Source organism: Chiloscyllium plagiosum, chromosome 7 (assembly GCF_004010195.1).
Source record: "Chiloscyllium plagiosum isolate BGI_BamShark_2017 chromosome 7, ASM401019v2, whole genome shotgun sequence".
Lineage (NCBI taxonomy): Eukaryota > Metazoa > Chordata > Chondrichthyes > Orectolobiformes > Hemiscylliidae > Chiloscyllium > Chiloscyllium plagiosum.
This window is the reverse complement of record NC_057716.1, coordinates 48,071,041-48,090,230: the sequence shown is the minus strand read 5'-3', so window position 1 is coordinate 48,090,230 and position 19,190 is coordinate 48,071,041. Positions and strand designations below refer to the sequence as shown.

Below are 19,190 nucleotides of genomic sequence, written 5' to 3'. Positions count from 1 at the left end.
CTGACAGCTCCCAGTCCCACATTGACAGCTCCCCCTCCCACACTGACAACTCCTTCCCACACTGACAGCTTGCCCCCCCACACTGACAGCTCCCAGTCCCACATTGACAGCTCCCCCTCCCACACTGACAACTCCTTCCCACACTGACAGCTTGCCCTCCCACACTGACAGCTCCCAGTCCCACACCACCAGTTACCTCCAGTCCGATAGTTTCCCACTCACTCTGAGAGGTTCAGAGAGTTGCAGTTTTTTGCAAATCTAATTGCAGAACAGTTCTTATCATGTAGTAATTTGTGACAATTCACAATTCTTGGGATGTTTCTTTCTCATCACAAATCATTGAATGATATACAAACTAATTCATGAATTGTATGCACATTAACCTTGGCATTATATTGCTGGTAATTTGTGTACTAATCCTTCCTACAATATCTACATTGGAGTAGTGGTTTATGCCACAAATGTGCAATACAGGTGCTAATATGTTAATGCTAACATATTCATAATATTTTAACAACACTGCAAAATGTTTTAATGTGCTTGTCATTGATTTATGCCACAAAAAGAGCTTTGTCTATGGGTTCAGTTTATGAATTCTTTATGTCTCTGTCATGAAATATTGACAGATATATTAGCATAATTGTCTAGGAACACTTGTCCCCAAGACATATGCATTAATAGCAGACCATTCTGTGATTGTTATGTAAAATAATGATTTTTAAGAAGAAAGTGATAACCAGAAACAGGACCTGACATGGGGCCCATAAACAATGCGACAGAAATGCAATCTACTTTCATTTTCATAGTTATCATAATTTTGAATAGTTTCAACATTTGATGTGAAATTCATTTTAAAATGGTTCTGAAGGTATTTCATGTGAATGTTACATATTATATACCCATAAAGTAATTTTGAGATTTTGTTAAATTTACTAAAATGAATGATCACCACTCTATAGACTGATTGAAACGACCATAAAAAAAACTCATTTTGTCATGCACCAATGTTTTTATCTGTAATGTCTAAAGCTGTACTCCATTTGACACCTCTGAATAGAATTCATGAATTATATATTTATCCTGTTGTTTAATTACTTTGACTTGTAACAATCAACTAAAAATAAGCAGGAGCCCTGTGAGAATGAAGATATTCCCAGCAGTTTTGCAGCTTGAAGCACATTCAAAGCAATGAACGTCTATCAGACAGATGAATGCGGCATCTCCTTTGAATGGGATTGAATGGAACAAGAATTTAGTCCAGTTCTCAGGATGTGATGGCAGAAAAATATTTAATTTTACTTTCAAAATCAAACAAATTTGGACTTAATATTTCATTTGCTGCCAAAGCAGGGGACAGAGGGAACAATCTCTGTACCTGAATGAATAGACAAGGCATAGGTCTATGACTATGCCCCAGGTGGCACAGTGGCTCAGTGGTTAGCACAGCGCCAGGGACCCGGGTTTGAATCCAGCCTTGTGTGGTGTTTGCACATTCTCCCCGTGTCTGCATGGATTGGCCATTCTACATTGTCCTTAGTGTCCAGGATTGTGTAGGATAGGTGGGTTAACCATGATAAATGTGGCGTTACGGGGCCAGTGGTGGGTGTTGGGTCTGTATGGAATGCTCTTTAGAGGGTTGGTATTGACTCGACAGGTCAAATAGCCTCTTTCCGCACAGTTGGGATTCTATGATTCTACCACTAATATTGGGTTTCAAGCCACTTCACCACCCACCTGCTAACCTCTAAGACTATGTTGCTGTTGCTTCCATTAATTGTCAGATAGGTCCTTGCGAGGGGTGCGAGCAAGTGCAAGGTTGGCAGTGGCCAGAATTAAGTCAAGTGACAGTAACTATGATTGCAAGGCATTGTGGAGCTTTTGTGGCATCAGTGACCAGTGTAACAGGGGATTGAGAAGTGGGAGGAAAGGTTTCAGAGTGGCACTGCAGTGGACAGTGATTTCAGTGTGCAGACAAGATGCGCATCCTGTACCTCCTCAATCCATGTTCAGCTAAATACTTTAAAATATTTTTCCTTTTAGTGATGGCCTGCAGATATGGTTTACCTGTGTTGACTATCCTAATATTGTACAGGGTTCTCAAAAGTGACATTATGCCCTTATTTTTATCTAATAGGGGCTTACAGCCTGTCTTAAGTGTGGAGCTTCCATACCTAGTTTTTGACAATTTCAATAATGTTTTAAATTTTTGTCCATCATGTGGTGACTTAGGTCCCTGTTTAGTGTCTGTAAGTAGGGCACAGGGACATTAAACTTCTTAGCTTTTGAATCAGGTACTAGATAGTTGGCAACAATGTTACCTGTTACCAATGTTGCCAGCGTAAGGTGTGCCTGTAGGAATGTGTCACTTAGGCAAAAAGTAGATTGTGCACAAGTAGTTATCAAAATCCTGGGAGTTACCATTGACTAGAAGTTGAACTGGACTAGCCATGTAAATACTATGGCTACAAGAACAGGTCAGAGGCTAGGAATACTATGGAGAATAACTCACCTCCTGAATTCCCAAAGCCTGTCCATTATTTACAAGGCACAAGTCAGATGTGTGATGGAATATTCCCTACTTTATTGGCTAGGTGCTGTTCCACCAACACTCAAGAAGCTTGACACTATCCAGGACAAAGCAGCCTGCTTGATTGGCACCACATCCACAAACATTCACTCTCTCCACCACCAATGCTCAGTAGCTGCAATGTAACATGAACTGTAGTAACTCACCAATGCTTCTTAGAGAGCAGCATCCAAACCTATGACCAATAACATTTAGAAAGACAAGGGCAGCAGACATATTGGAACACCACTACTTACAAGTTCCCATGGAATTACACTGCCATTCCTTCAGCATAACTAAATCAAAATCCTGGAACTCCATTCCGGTTCTCTGTCTATGCATGCACCACATGGACTGCAGTGGTTCAATAAGGTGGCTCTCACTACTGCCTTCTCAAGGGTAGTAGGGATGGGCAACCAAGGCTGATGTAGCCAGTGCCACCTATATCCAAATGTTATACTGCCTCATTCAAAAATGGTGTTAACTTGTGACATGGAACTTTCATCCGTTATGTTCACTTTTCTCAAATGAATACTTTAAGTGGATTGTTTACTCAAATGTCTGGAAGATTTATTTAGCTGGTAAGACAGCCCAGAATCTAACCTGCTGCCTTCCTAACAGCACCATGGTCATTCCTAGACCTCTTGAACTCTAGTAGTTTGAGAAGGCGGCTCACTATCTCATTCTCCAGAACTAAAGATAGACAACAAATGCTGGCCCAGCTAGTGATAACAATAGTTGAGTAATGAATTTTAGAAAAGTCACATCTAGCTGGTTTTTAATTTTACAGCGCTCCTATTTGAAATGTCAGTTATATGTACCCAAAACTAGTAATAGGCTCGTTGGATGGATTTTGATAGGAAGACCCTTGGCTACTCAGACTATAGCCTCCAGCCATAATTTCATCCCTTCTTCATTTCTCGATCGCTAGGATGAACATGTACAAACATTCCATGTTGAATTGCATCCTACGGCACAGTTTTACTGTTAAAAATCAGTATGATGATGTTTTCTTTGTAATTTTCAGGATACAATAATACCACAGAGTAATGAGTCTTATTGTACTCAGAAGTTTCTCTTGGTATTGGTTTAGCAATTTAATGACTGCAGTCTTGTTTTATAAAACATCAAAATTGAGGTGAATTGTATCCACATTGTCAATCTGTCTGAATCTGAAAACATGCTTCTCCCCTTGTATTCATAACAAACCTATTAAAATCAAATATGTTTGCTTTGCTATCAGACAACATCTTCTGTTCTATGAAGAAATGATGTTGGACTTGAAATGTTCGCTGTTTCTCTCTCTATAGGGATGCTGCCATCCCTGCTGAGGTTTTCCAGCAATTCCTGTTTATATCTTCTATGTAGAAATATAGAAAATAGGAGCATGAATCCGCCATTTGACCCTTCAAGCATGCTGCATCATTCATTATGATCATGGCTGACCATTCAACTCAGTAGCCTATCCTTTGATCCCCTCAATCCCAAACGTGAGATCCAACATCTCCTTGAAATAATACAATGTTTTGGCCTTGACTGTTTTCTGTGGTAGTGAATTCATTCTCTGGTGAAGAAATTTCCCCTCCTCTCAGTCCTAAATGTTTTCCCCATACCCTCATTCTGTGGCCCTTGGTTCTGGGCTTTCTGCATCTACCCTGTCCGGTCCTATTAGAATTGTATAGATTTCAATGAGATTGCGCACTCAATCTTCTAAACTCCAGCGAATATAACTGATTCAACCTCTCCTCAAGAGTCAGTCCTGCCATCCCAGGAATCAATCTGGAAAACTCCCTCAATACAAAAAAAAACTATTTCTGATAAGGAGACCAAAACTGCATACATTATTCCAGGTGTGTTCTTACCAAGGCCCAGTATAATTGCAGCAAGACATCTCAGTACATGTACTGAAATCCTCTCGCTGTGAAGACCAATAAACTATTTGCCTTGTTGACTGCACCTGCATAATTACCTTCAGTGACTGGTGTACTTGGATCTCGCTGTGCATTCCCCTTTCAATTTATAGCCATTCAGATAATAATCTGCCTTCCTATTTTTGCCCCCAAAATGGATAACCTCACATTTAGCCACATTATACTGCATCTCAGACACATTTTCTCACTCACTGTCCTTGTCCAAATCATACTGAGGCATCTCTGCATCCTCCTCATAGCTCACTATCCCATTCAGCTTTGTGTCAAATGCAAATTTGGAGATATTGTACTTAGTTCTTTTATCTAGTTCATTTATATATATTGTGAATCGATGGGGTCCTAGCATTGATCCCTATGATACCTCACTACTCATTGCCTGCCTTTCAGAAAAAGACCCATTTATTCCTATTCATTGTTTCCTGTCTGCCATCAGGTTTCTATCCTTCTCAATACACTACCCATAATCCTGAGTACCATCTGCTTTGCTTAGCCTGGATCCTTTCATTAATGAGTAGAAATGAGATGTTGGCTCTCTTCCTCTTCTTGCCTCTCATAATGATCACTTTAATAGATGCAGTAATTCTGCTCTTCCACTGGTCTACTATCTAATTCAGCTGTGCTTCCAGCTGTTGCTATTTTGCAGTTTTGCCAACAAAAAGTACCTTTACTCATTTTTTTATTTCTCCCATTCCCATATAATTTTCTTGCTTGGAAAAGGACTAGAATGCCTTTCACAGCCACTCTGTTTTTACCAGTTCAAGTTTTAATTCTACTGTACAAGAAAACCCTTTTAGTTTTGTATCCATTAGGTTTGCCTGGATTTTACAATAAAACTGCGACAAAATAATAATTTAGCATAACTCAGAAACAACACTCGTGACCTGTGTGCTTTGGTGAATTGGTAAGCTTCAGATCATAAGACAAGATCATAAGATTTTCTTGCACAGTAGGATTAAAACTTGAACTGGTAGACATACAGTGCTGAAAGGCATTTTAGTTTTACTGCAATCAAGAAATTTCATACAACTTCTGGAACAAAAGTGTGTTTACTGATGAAGCGTTCTTTGTTCAACTTGATTGTGTGAGACTGTGTCCCATGCAATCCTACCCTGAAGAATGATACTTGATGGTGGATTAGCTACAAGTGGTCAAAAAATAATAATGAGATTTTAAAGATCACAATAAGTATGTTTCATATGAATATTGCTAATGGTTTGCTTCACTTAGTCATAGTCATAGAGATGTACAACATGGAAACAGACCCTTCAGTCCAACTCATCCATGCTGACCACTTGATAAGTACTCACTGACACTAATAGAAGCATTTTTTTGGTAAAAGCAAAATGCTGTGGATGCTGAAAATCTGAACTGAAACATTTTTTAAAACTTTGACAAAACAGATTCAGCCATTGAACACTGCAAAAATTAATACATTTCAGTTCAACTATATTGTTCAAAAAAACTATAAAATGCATATTTTGTAAGTGTTTCAGTTGATTTTAAGTGCACAGAATCTAAAGTACTGCCTCTTTAAGGTTAAAAATCTCTCAATTCTGAACCATGAAGGTGCTGAAAAATTAACTAGGATCTCACTTTTAGTTGATTGATTCCTAGGGCTGAATTTTTGCAGTTTTGGATAAAGTGAGAATCATAGCAGTTGGTACTCCATGGTCCATGTCGGCTTGAAATCCACTTCTCTCGAACTCTTTAATTCTGTAACTCACCTCATCAGCACATATCATTGGGCAGGAATAGTGGAAGTGCTCCCTGCTGGGACACTGGGACATTCATGCTGTTGGTGTCATATTGAAACTCCAGCTCTGTAGAATGTTAGCCATTACACAACAGGAGTTGCCCTTCACACTGTGGTGCTCAACTGCCATCGCTAGGAATATTGTCTAAAATGGCAAGTTGGGTCCCTGCTTCACTGACAGCGAACTGAAGGTTCTGATTGTTGGGTTAGTGGAGAGGATAGCCATCCTCTTACCTGCTGACCAGCAACGGAGGCCACATTAGCCAACCTAGCACGCCTGGACTGAGGTAGCGCCCTGCGCCAGTGCAGTGACCCAGGTTAAAAAAAATGCACAGCAGTACAAGAAGAATGTTAGTGATCTCCTGCACTCTGTAAGAGTATGTGCTTCTCTCTGCTGCATCAAACTCACAAGGCCACCAATCACTGAGTCTCAATGACGTTCACGTCTCACATGGGCTCATGGATGATAACTCTCGCTATTGCAAGGTATAACAACTCTGTTTTAAAAGTCTGACAGCCTGCAACCTAGCATTGAAGAGTCTATGAGCTGAAAAACAATGCAAGCTCTAGAGCTTAGCAGTGTCCAAGTAAGTACAAGGTGACTAAGTGTTAAGTTAGCTCAGAGCCATAAGATGCATCCTGTGTAGATGTATGAGATGTGTGTGTGTCCCAGTGCTCAAAGCGATCAGGTAGAAGTGTACAAATCATTAGAATCTCTGCACTCCAAAAACAGTTTCTGATGTGAGAGTTGGTCCGAGAGCAGGAATGATATCGTGATGAGGCTGGTGATTTGGTAATGGGTCAAGAATGTGATGCTGGGAAAGCGCAGCAGGTTAGGCAGCAACCAAGGAACAGGAAAATCAACATTTCAGGAAAGAGCCCTTCAACGTAGATTCTTCTGCTCCTCGAATGCTGACTGGCCTGCTGTGTTTTCCCAGCACTACACTCTCAACTCTGATCTCCAGCATCTGTAGTCCTCACTTTCTCCCTGGTGATTTGCTAATGCCCACTTGTAGTGGATGAGGACAATGTCCACATAACATGAAAAGATACTGTGGGGAAGACTGAGTTACCTGAAGGCCTGGAGAAGCAAACAGAGAGTTGCTGCTGCCGGGAAACCTCTCTGACTTTATTTTGGGAATTGGGTCTGTCTAGTTTCTCAGAGAAGAGAAGAATTGCGAGCTGCATAGAAGTTTGGTAAATTGGGCTAATAATCAGATGCAAATACATTGGAACTAAAATGGTCACTGTTCATTTTTGAGATTTGGAACATACTGTTTGAAGGTTAAGGGATACGTTAAAAACTGTCTCTTATTGTTGGGATTCTGATTTTTTTTCATTCTCCATATTTTTGAACATTCTTACCATTGCACATGCTGCTCAAGGGAGTGGAAATTTCTGTCCAATGTTTGAAGAATATCCCTCCAATCTCTCTTGAATTTTAGCCTCAGCTTTGTACCATTAAGAGTCTAAAGTGTAGAGCATGTGTAGCTTCTTTTGGTATCGTATCACATGCTTATTGTTGCAGGCCCAGAATGTCAGTTCAGCTTTGGGAAGCATGAGTTAGGCCTAACCCTCTGATACCTGAGCCTTACTCTGAACCATATCCCCATCATATTCTTCACCTTAAGTATGGAAGGAGTGTGAAAGGAATCCATGGGGAGGTGGGCTGAATAGAAAGTCTGTCTTGGTTCTCGTGGACTGCAGCTCAATTCCCAATATCTTTCTAATGCTGATTAAACCTCACCACTCCCACCCAAAATGTCCATGTCCACCTATATCTTCAGATCTCCAATACGCTACCTTATGTTCCATGTCCCTTATACCTCCATGTCCACTTTATTGCTTTCTATATCCCCATACCATCTACATGCCTTCCCATACTTCCTTTTTTGTACTCTCATGCTCTATTCCCTCTCCATGAATCCTCCATCCTCCTAATGTCTCCATGCTCCCTTTTTCTCTTCCTCCCATGTATCGTGCACGGCTATGCACTTAATAAACACTATGGATAGACCTTGGGAGCTATACCTTTGCAATGAAAATTAAAAGAAATAAATTCCTAACAATTCAATAGAGCTACTTTCAAACACTCTGTAAAAAATTCAGAGAAATGTAAAACCTCTTAAGTTGTCTATCTGTTGTAAAAATGTTTGTTCACTTATCACATCAAAGGCAGATAATCCTTAAACAACTGCTGACAATTGCTAATCAACCCCCAAAAATGTGAACACAGCTCCCTGCTGAGATGATTCTGGAGCTTGTGAAATGCATAAAAATGTTCACAATGGCCTGAGCTCTTAAGTCAAACACTTGGAAATATAAACAATGAAGAGACAAATTGAAATGGAAGAACAGATGGTCCTTTTTTTCTATCCTACAGATGAGACTTCAAAGCAGATTGCATGTCAGTCAAGAGGTGCAGTACCTGATTTGTTTTTTTAACATAAATGTTTCTTTTAGGTTCCTCCTGGTGGTGGGATGTATGTAAGTTTCATTTGTTTAATGCTCTTGAACATTTTGCAAGGAATACTACAAAGTAAGAAATGTTTTTGTTTTGCATGTTTAAAAGAAAGTGGGAAGGCCAATAGATATTTGAAAGAAAGGAATATACAGGGAATAGGATTGGGCAGAGCTGTGGGATCATTTTTAGACTGCACTAACAACGAGTAGCCAAGCAACGACGGTGGAGACCAGCCTCCTCCGAGAAAAGGCTGGATATTACTATTCTTCAAAAGATTAGCTATGACTTGGAAGTGCCAATGATGGACTGGGGTGCACAAAGTTAAACATCACACAACACCAGGTTATAGTCCAACAGGTTTATTTGGAAGCACTAGCTTTTGGAGCACTGCTCCTTCATCAGGTGATTGTCACCTGGTAGATTAGCTATTATGTGATCAGGGAATAGCCAACCAGAACTGTGGAGTAAGATATTGGTCCTTGAAGCGATTAAACAAATTTTTCTCAAATGCCAATTAATTAGTAGGCATTAGTGAGAATAATTCCATTCCATGTTTTAGAGTTTTTGTTTGTATTTTGTTTTGAAGTGTTTCGACAAGGAGATCTTGGGACAAGTTGGTATGCAGTACTCGCTGGATCCCTGGATGTTAAGGTGTCAGAAACAGCCAATCACCAGGTAAGTGGGATATTTTGTTCAAATGCACTAACCACAGTAATTGACTTTGTTGCACCCAGCTGTTCAGCATGATGAGAGCCATTTTGATATTTCAGCTTCCACCTTAAGCTTGTGTATATAATCTAATCTTTCTTTTATTCTCTATAAATTGATTAAATTGTTAAAGATTTTGAGCTTCCAGGTTTGCTGTCTGTAAGATTCCTTCAGTTAGCTGTTTTACCAATAACATCACTGTTGCTGGATGTCAGAAATCTCCATTGGTGTAATTAGGAGGTAAAATTAACATCAAGGGAGTTGTGGCCAATTTGTGAGATTAGCAGCACCGCTGATCGGAATATTACATTTTTAATAAAAATAATGCCACCTAAGGTGATAGATATGGTAAAACAAAGACGTGCGTTTGTTAGAAATCTGAAACAAAAACGGAAATTATTGGAGAAACTCAGCAAGTCTGGCAGCATCTGTGGAGAGTAATCAGAGTTAACGTTTTGAGGCTAATGACCCCTCTTCAGAACACCTCTTTGAGATTTTTCTTGAATTCTGAAGGTCATTCGACTCGAATTGTTAACTCTTATTTCTTTCCAGAAATGCTGGCAGACCTGCTGAGTTTCTCCAACAATTTCTGTTTTTTGACAGACATAGTGATGGGAAGGAAATGCAGCAAATATTAATGCTCGCTCTAATTATTTTCAATTTACCCTTGGGAATAATAATGTATAAGGTAGATGGTTTGGTAATTCAACTTGTAGCAAATTAAATGATTGCTTTGGGTGCAATGTCCCCAGTCAGTTTCTGTCCTCAGTAGCAGATTGACAATACGATTGGAAAGCGCAACATGCTGTAAAATGCCCGTGCCCTCCCTTTTCTGCCCACTTCACATTGAAGGATATTCTAGTTGATCCTGCTGTTGGCAACTTGGCTCTCTGATATCATTTAACTTAAGGATCTGGGGAGAAAAGTGAAGTTGAGTATTGTTTCTTCCAAGAACAGTTTTTTTTTTACTTTATGTGGGGAAGAACATCTGAAGTTTGCACAGTGACAGATCAGGGTCCGGGTTGGGTCTGGTCAAGAGCTAGGTCTCGAGGGGTTTGGGGCTGGGAGATTGAGGGACAGGGTTCCAGTGCCTTGGGTGGAGGAGTTCAGGGTAAGCAAGTTTGGGGCAAAGGGATTCAGTTTCATAATTAACCGAGAGTCACAGCAGGTTTTAACTCCTTTAATGTTGTCTGGGTGACTATTTAGGTAAGTAAGTTGGAACCCTTCAAAGTCTCCAACTCTAACTTAGAGAGCTAGGGAGTTTTTCAGAGCATTGCAAACGCTGGGGCTTTGTCCATTGGAAACGTCACTTCCCTGGGTAATTGTCACAATAGATTGGAACAGCTACACAGTTCTGTCAAGCACCTTTCAGGGTATGGCCAATTTCCGACTATCCTGAGATCGGAAGGTGTGCACTGTAGTTTTAGTTGCTCAGTACAAAGGTGTTTCCATGCCCTAGTTCCATCATCCAAGAACTAGTGTGTACAAAAAGACTAATGAGATCACTGCAGATTTTTAATGAAACAATTTGTATTTTGATACAAGTAAATACTGTGATTGATAGATAAGCCAACAGTTGCAATGAGAAGCTTTAGGATGATTTTTTTATTGGATTCAGTGCTTTACTTTTGCTTAGGTTGACAAAACGTGTTAAAAATGCAATACAAATTTGTTTTTATTGTTTCCTTCTAAAGATGTGCTTAATACATTAGAGCAACAGTTCATGCCTCATTTAAACATTTCAGCTTATCTGTTGAAAGTTCATGGTCTCATTTCAGTCACTGATTCAAGACTTACATTCCAGCTTCTGATCAATGCTTACTCATTGCCTTGGTAGACAAGATGGACTTTATAATGAAGCTCTGGGTTGGCTTGATTCAAACCTTAGGCTCTAAGATCAGTTCTTGGCATATGCTTCCTGTTGAATGATCCTGGCACTGATCACTGTTTCTAACTGCTCAAGGTAGAGATGATGCTTCATTCAGACCCTAAGGTAATATCAGATGTTTCTGGCCAGGTGTGCACCACATCGCAATGGGAAAGGAGAAAATTTAACTTGCAGTACCTTAGCCTGAAACAGGCTTTAGATTCCTTTGCATATGCAAATATAAGGTCTGTTGGCTTCAGTGTACCTTGCTGCAAGATTGGTTTGCCTGGGTTTCGCATGTGTCGGTGCCTACTCCCAATATGGAGAGTTTTCAAAATTACTTATATGAACTGGCAGCCAGGAGGGGCAAGAGTTCTCCTTCTTAGTGCCCTTTAAGTCATGCATGTTGCTGATCCTTCTCTCTATATTTATTTGTTCCCATTCCCAGTCTCTGATTGCCAACTTTGGTCTTGCATCTCTTTATCCTTGCCCTCATCCTCCTCACCGACTTTGAATGTCTTGCTAGCCGTGGCATGATCTTCACTTACTCTTCGCTGACTGGCTGTGGGCTCCATTGTAATGAGGACTCAGGCCTCACCACATAACTATGAAAATATCCACATATACTTGCCATGTTGCTCAAAATCCAAGGCATTACCACCTCATTAGACTACAATAGATGTTAAATTCTAAGTAACAGGAAAAATGTTTAAGAAACTAAATGATTATAAAGTGTAAACATATTACAGCAATGGTCCAAAGGAATTATTCCATTTAAAATTGTATAATGTTTGAATTTTTGGTTTATATTTTTTTGAAAGGATGCTGTTGTACTGTGCACTCTCGGAATTGGAACAGCATTTGGAGAATCAATTCTGGACAATACTCCTCGCCATGCAACAATTGTTACCAGGGAGTACAGCGAGCTTCTCCGCATTGAACAGAAAGACTTCAAAACACTTTGGGAGGTAAATCTGAAAACAGCATGTACTTCTTGATTCTTTTGAAAAATGTTATGCAATTGTTCTGAATGGTAAATTTAGTGTCCACTTAATGCCACTTGTAATCAATTAGGTTACTTTGGATAAAATCAGGAGCAACATCTTTGTGGAGAGATTTGCTAATGCTGTTGAACTAGATTGGCAGAAGTTGGGCTACTGGCAAGCAGTTCAGAAGAGAGAGAAGCTGAGATGGAATTGGAATTTGAAAAATGAGTAAATGAGTCTGGAAGACAGAGGAAATATTGGTCAGATAAGAAAGAAGTGAGCTTATCAAGGGTAAATGGAATATGTTTTAATGCACGGAGTATTTAGTAGGCAATATTCTTAAATTGCATCCAGGGATTTTCTTTTCGCCAGTACATGGAAAGTCCAACAAAGGTTCAGGGGAATTCTGGACCTGGTGTTCAGAAATGAGCCCGGAAGGTGGAAGATATATCAAAAGGGGAACATTTTGGAGAACATTAGATTTAGGTTAGTTATGGAACAGAATAAGGATGCGCCAGAAATAAAAATTCTAAACCAGGAGAAGACTAATTTTGCACAAGAGGACTGGGAACAGCTACTTGCAGACAAAACTGTGTCAATGCAATGTGAGGCATTTAAGTAGGAAATAACGAGTGTAAAGGGCTGTTAAAGGGCTGTTGTATTCCTGTGAAAACAAAGGGTGGAACCAAGACTGGAGAATCCTGATATCAGGGAATCTGAAAGTTAGGATGAAGAAAAACAAAAAAGACTTAAGGAAGATACCGTTGGCTCAATATGGCAGAGTCACGATAGGAAAATAAATATGTACAAGGGGAACTTAAAAAAAAATTAAGAAAGTGAAAAGAATGCATGAGAAAGCTTTGGCAGGTAGAATAAAGAAACACACAAAAGGATTTTTAAAAAATATATAAAGAGCAAGGAAACCACTAAAAGAGTAGGATGCTCAAGGGATTAGATTAGATGCCCTACAGTGTGGAAACAGGCCTTCGGCCCAACAAGTCCACACCAACCCTCCAAAGAGCAACCCCCCCCCGACTAATGCACCTAACACTATGGGCAATTTAGCATGGCCAATTCACCTGACCTGCACATCTTTGGACTGGAAGAGGAGACCAGAGCACCCAGAGGAAACCCACGCAGACACAGGGAGAATATACAAACTCCACATAGACAGTTGCCTGAGGCTGGAATTGAACCTGGGACCCTCGTGCTGTGAAGTGGCAGTGCTAACCTGGCCAATTCACCTGACCTGCACATCTTTGGACTGGAAGAGGAGACCAGAGCACCCAGAGGAAACCCACGCAGACACAGGGAGAATATACAAACTCCACACAGACAGTTGCCTGAGGCTGGAATTGAACCTGGGACCCTCATGCTGTGAAGTGGCAGTGCTAACCACTGAGCCACCGTGTTGTCTGCAGCGGCAGTCTATGTGTGGAGCCAGAAGACATGGGCAAATCCTCAATTAATACTTCCACCAGTCTTCAAAATGGAAAAGGATGCTACAGACATCAGGGTAAAGGACTGTGAAATATTAAAAGAAATTGCATGAAGATAGAGGAGTTATCAGAGAGTTTTGCAGCCTTACAAATGGATAACTTAAAGGCCCGGATGAGATATATTCCCTGCTGTGAGGGAGTGAAGGAAGGATATATCAAGGGCCCTAGCAGGAATTTTCACATCCTCTTTAGCCGCAGATGAGACTGGGGGATTCACTGGACCACTGGGGGACTGCTAACATTGCCCCAGTACTTAAAAACAGGAGGAAATGATAGACAAGGAAATTGCAGGCTAGTCAGTCTCACCTTGGCAGTAAGAAAGTTATTAGAAAGAATTCTGAGGGCCAAAATATATCTGCACATGGAGAGACAAGGATTAGACAGAGATATGTAGCTTGGATTTGTTAAGGCAACTTCATATTTGACAAATTTGATAAAATTTGTTGATAAGTTAACCAAGAGTGCTGGCAAGGATAATGTACTTGTAACATGGACTTTAACAAAGCTTTTGATAAGGTCTCACATGACAGACTGGATAAAAAAGTAAGAGTTCATGGGATCCAAGGCAAAGTTGTGCTTTGGATGAAAAATTGGCTGAGAGGCAGGAAGCAGAAGATGATAGTCAAGGGATGTTTCTGTGGCTAAACTTCTGTTCCTAGTAGGGTTCTGTGGGGTCATTGCTGGGACCTTGCTATTTGAGGGGTATATTGATAATTTGGACTTCAATGTAAGGGGTTATGATTAAGAAGTTCGCTGAGGAGAGTTTTCTCATGCAGGGAGATCTGGGAGCCTGGACCTCAATGCCTGAGAAAAGTAGTTGAATCAGAAACTCTTCTGATATGTAAGTGGTATTTATTTATTCACTTGTGTTGCCATAACTTCCTGGGTTATGGGCCTAGAGCTAGAAAATGAGGTTGTGTAGTCCAATCTTTGTTTACTGGCATGGACACAATGGGCCATGTAGCCTCTTTCTCTGCTAAAAATGTCAATGAGTTTATGAAGGAACCGGGGTCATCTCCACTGTATGCAGACGGCAGGGAAGGAAGAGTCAGTGTCTTTCTGAACAAGAATGAGAAGGCGAACATACAAGTTAGGCAGTGAGGTGATAGTAGGCTTCTTTGCCTGAATTTTTGTTCATTCTCTACTGTAGTGCGTTTGCTGTGGTGATTCCAGCATGTCAAATGACTGAAAATGATTTACCTAAAACAATAAATATACAGTTAGTCCACAAGGGATTAAAAATTGCTTTTAAAATGTATTAAAAAGGAACAGAACAAAGAGAAACAGGAGAAAAATATGTAGAGACAGAATTAGGTAACCGCTGAGTGACCTGTAAAATGTTTAAATGGAAAATAGGAAATTGTAAAATAACTGCAGTGCTATTAACATGATCTGAAAGTAGGCATAATGAGTGAAATTAAAGTAATTTATGAGACACAGAGAAAATATAAATAGCTACTGCAGTGGGTGGTGGTGTAGATAGAAATAGAAGCAGGTAAATAGAGCAGGTTGCAAGAGCCTAAGAGGAAAAAAAAAGCAGGTCTACATCAAAGCATCTCCCTAAGGATCTCAACCCCCAGTTAGCAACTTGCCCATCCCACTCTGCCAAATTCTCATGGCAAAGAAAGGTTTGGGAACTGTGATGCTATCTGAAGCTATTGGTCACCCTTACAACTGGATTTCGCAAAGTAAGACCACAAGACGTAGGAACAGAAGTAGACCATTCAGCTCATCCATTCTGCTCCACCATTCTGTGAGATCATGCTAATCTGATAATCCTCAAATCTACTTGCCTGTCTTTTCACGATGTTAATTGATTCCCTGACTGGTTAAAAATATGCCCATATGAAAATACTTGATGACCCAGTCTCTGGGGTAAAGAATTCACAAATTCACAATCCACTGAGAGAAGAATTTCCACCTCATTTCTATCTTAAATATGTGACCCTTTAGCCTGAGATCGTGCTTTCTCATCCTAGACTCTCACACAAGGGAAACTACCTCTTCACATCTACCCTGTTAAAGTCTTTTAAGTGTTTGTATGTTTCAATCAGGTTGATAAAATGTTGAGCTGAAAAAGGCACAGCAGGTCAAGCAACATCAGAGAAGCAGGATAGTTGACATTTCAGGTTTGACTCTTCATCAGGACTGTCCTGCCCGAAATGTTGACTTTCCTGTTTCTCTGATGCTGTTTGACCTGCTGTGCTTTGTCCAGCTCCACGTTTTATCAACTCTGACTTTTCAGCATCTGCAGTCCTCACTATCTCCAAGTTGTTTCATTCAGGTTGCCTCTCATTCTTCAATATTACAATAACAGGTCCAAACCATTCAACCTATCCTTGCAAGATAATGCACCCCCCCTCCTCCCAACCCCCCATACCTGGTTTCAACCTAGTGAACCTTCTCTGGCCGGCCTCCAATACCAGTATATTTTCCCTTACATAAGGGGCCCAAACCTATTCACAGTATTCTAGCTGTGATCTTACTAATGGCATCTGTAGTTTCAATCTGCTTCCCACTGAAATGAATTCTGTGATGAGTTTTAATAATTCTTAAGGGGGTCTGCATTAATGTATTATATTATACATAGCAGTATTTGATGGACAAAAGCAAAAGCATGTCCTCACCCAATAGGAAGACAGCAGTAACTGATAGCTGCACAGATATGTCCCTTAGTTCCTGGTTTGCCTGCCCTGAGGGCTAGCAATTTAATAATCCCAAACACTATCATTAGTTGAGCTCAGAATTTTTTTTGTGAACTTAGCTGTAATTAATTTCACTGTAAGGAATGGAAACTTAATTGGAAAGTTGTCTTAATATCCACTCCAACCACCCCAACATCATCAAATTCCGAAAATCAAAATCTAACCAAAACAAATAGTTTGCACGTAGTAGCATTCTAAATCCTAATTTAAAACTGTGCATGCAAAATCTGTTCAAGCAAAGGCCACCATCTAAATGGTAAAGTGAATGAGCTCCACCTGTCACCTAGTAGATGAAAGTAAACTATCAGTTACAATGACACACCCTCAAGGTCTTGACATATCAGATCAAAGCAGAAAAAACAGAGGCTCTATATAGCAGATTCTGACAGTGGGGTGGACTTAATACTGTATGTAAGGAGTAAATGAATGCTTCTATTTTTGTTTCAAAAAATTGTTGATATTCATTGATATTTTCAAGAGCTATAGATCACAATCTAATTGTTGTGAATTTTAGTTTTGTGAGAAGATTGTCTCCAATATTTTCAGATGCGATCCTTTAAGAGGGTATGAATGTAATTAGTAACATGACACCTATTGGTTAAAAATAGTGTAATTGGATAATATTATAATAACTCCTTAAATGAAAAAGTGTTGATTAAACAAGCAGTCTGTTTAATAGATCGGTTCTTTCCTTCTATGATGTCACCTTCAGCAATGTTTTGAAGTTTAATCTATTTTTCCTAATGTCCTGGGGTTCATAACAACTCAGCAAAAGTTAAAAATATATCCAGGTCATTGCACAGTGTTGCTGTGACTGTTCTATTGAAATGGAATATGTTGGTGAAATGATTCAACCAGACATGTTTGTGAGTTAAAATTTATTTCTGCTGTAAACTTAGAATGTATATTTATGTCATGAATAACTAAAAGTTTAGCATGTGATTGCAGTAAAAGGAGATTTGATCTAATTATGATGAACCTGATTTTGATGGTTGACACCAAGTACTACTAATTGATATTTTAATTGTAATTTAACATTGGGGCAGTCTACCTATCCTAAATGGATAAAACTGGAACCGTTTGTTTAGAGTCCATAGGCATGTTTTATACAAAAAAAGGAGTTTTTGTCCTGCATCAGCTGAGTCACATTGGTTTTCCTTCTGATAGCTGGCCTTTGTTTATAACTTATATCAAAAAACTTAACTTTAGTGTAATCCTAATCATCTGCAGACATGTATCTTTTCTCAGCTTCTCCATTTTTCAGTGTATAATTGCACTTATGATCAAAATAATGTGGTACACTAGCTGTACTTGAGTTAGATGATTATATCTGAAACCTACTTAAATGTGCTATAATTATGGCAGCAATGATGGTAGCTTTTAAGAAGCCACAGTAAAAGTTGTCTTTCTGATGTAATGTTACTGAGATTTTCAAGAACAGATGTGAATGGAATCCCAGGGAAGGCAGAAATATTAAAGTTTTGTATCAGTCTCTAATCCTTGAAAGTAATACTCACTTATTTGTAGAGAGTTGCACTGTTAACAAAATGCTAATGGTCCAAGTCAGTTCTGAACAGTCAAAAGACTCTAAATCTTGTCTGGTAATGTACTTGTTACATGCTAATTGCCTTAATTATTCACTGAGGCACAAATTTTACATGGATTGTACAAGAATTAAATCCTGTACAAGCACCATTTTTAAAAAATATGGAAAATTTAAAGGGAAATGTCACAATAAGGTGACAGAAATTCTGTAAGCTTTTAGAAACTGTTGTTGAATTTTCCAAAAGCAATGAGGTCTAGTTATTTATCAGTGAATGCTTGTGGATGAATTCAGACTTTATCTTTTGCATCTGTTGGGACCAGCAGTAGAGAATACAAGTTCCTGTAGAAAAGAAAACTACAGAGGAAGAAAGGCTCTGCCGAAAAAAAGCCTTAAAATATTTTGTAGTATGAAAAGGCTGTCTTACTGGGTACTTTTAAACTAGTTTTCATATACAGCTCCGTACTGAGCAACACTTTACATGCAATATATATGACATTCATTGTTTTACAAGCTGTGTTGCAATGATGTAAGAAGCAGAAAGATACAAGGGAAGCTTTCTTATATTCCTCCAATATGATTTGAATATTATAATGACGGCAGGAGTTTCCTGTTTCTAAATATCATTTACAAAGAGATGGAGACCTAGCAAGAATGTTTTCTGCTCATTTGTTTTTGTCTGATTCCAAATGCCTAATTTGTCTGTTCACAAGCACCACCACAAAATCATAGTCTTCGATTTCTGATGTCGTCCTTTTTGTATATGCATGGTTTTATCAACTTGAATTGAATATTTATAGACCTAACTACCAGAATGCATCAGAAAATTTTAAATGCTATTAGCAAAATTCTTGTCGTGTGCCATTCTGTTGTAATCATATGCTATTTTATTCAGATCAGGCTCTCTGACCCTGTTATGGGGGAAGTGACTGGCATTCAGTTAACACCTTCCTGTTATGGGCCAGCTAATATTGGCACCCTATTTCATATCATTTTAATAAATGAAAATGTTCTTGTAAACAATTGCATTTATAGCAGCCTTTCACAGGTAGCTCAAAACAGTTAAAGTGGCACAGGTTATAGAAGAGTGATGAATTTAGCTTAGAAAGATTGGGGAAAGGGAGAAATAAGAGTTGAGATTGCAAGATGTACTGGGGCAAAAACACAC

The 19,190-nt window shown here is 39.4% G+C and overlaps 1 protein-coding gene and 1 long non-coding RNA gene across 4 annotated transcripts in view; both read left to right on the top strand.

Annotated features, from left to right (window-relative positions):
- The window catches only part of rapgef4a (Rap guanine nucleotide exchange factor 4a), a 291,278-nt gene that overhangs the window by 61,753 nt on the left and 210,335 nt on the right, over positions 1-19,190 (top strand). For all 3 annotated transcript variants that reach the window (XM_043693617.1, XM_043693619.1, XM_043693618.1), the window contains exons 3-4: positions 9,301-9,389; positions 12,111-12,257. In XM_043693617.1, the coding sequence (XP_043549552.1) occupies positions 9,301-9,389; positions 12,111-12,257 (236 nt within the window). The remainder of the gene's footprint in view (positions 1-9,300; positions 9,390-12,110; positions 12,258-19,190) is intronic.
- The window catches only part of LOC122551559, a 56,152-nt gene continuing 53,863 nt past the window's right edge, over positions 16,902-19,190 (top strand). Inside the window, exon 1 of the long non-coding RNA XR_006312135.1 lies at positions 16,902-17,043. This is a non-coding gene — a long non-coding RNA (uncharacterized LOC122551559). The remainder of the gene's footprint in view (positions 17,044-19,190) is intronic.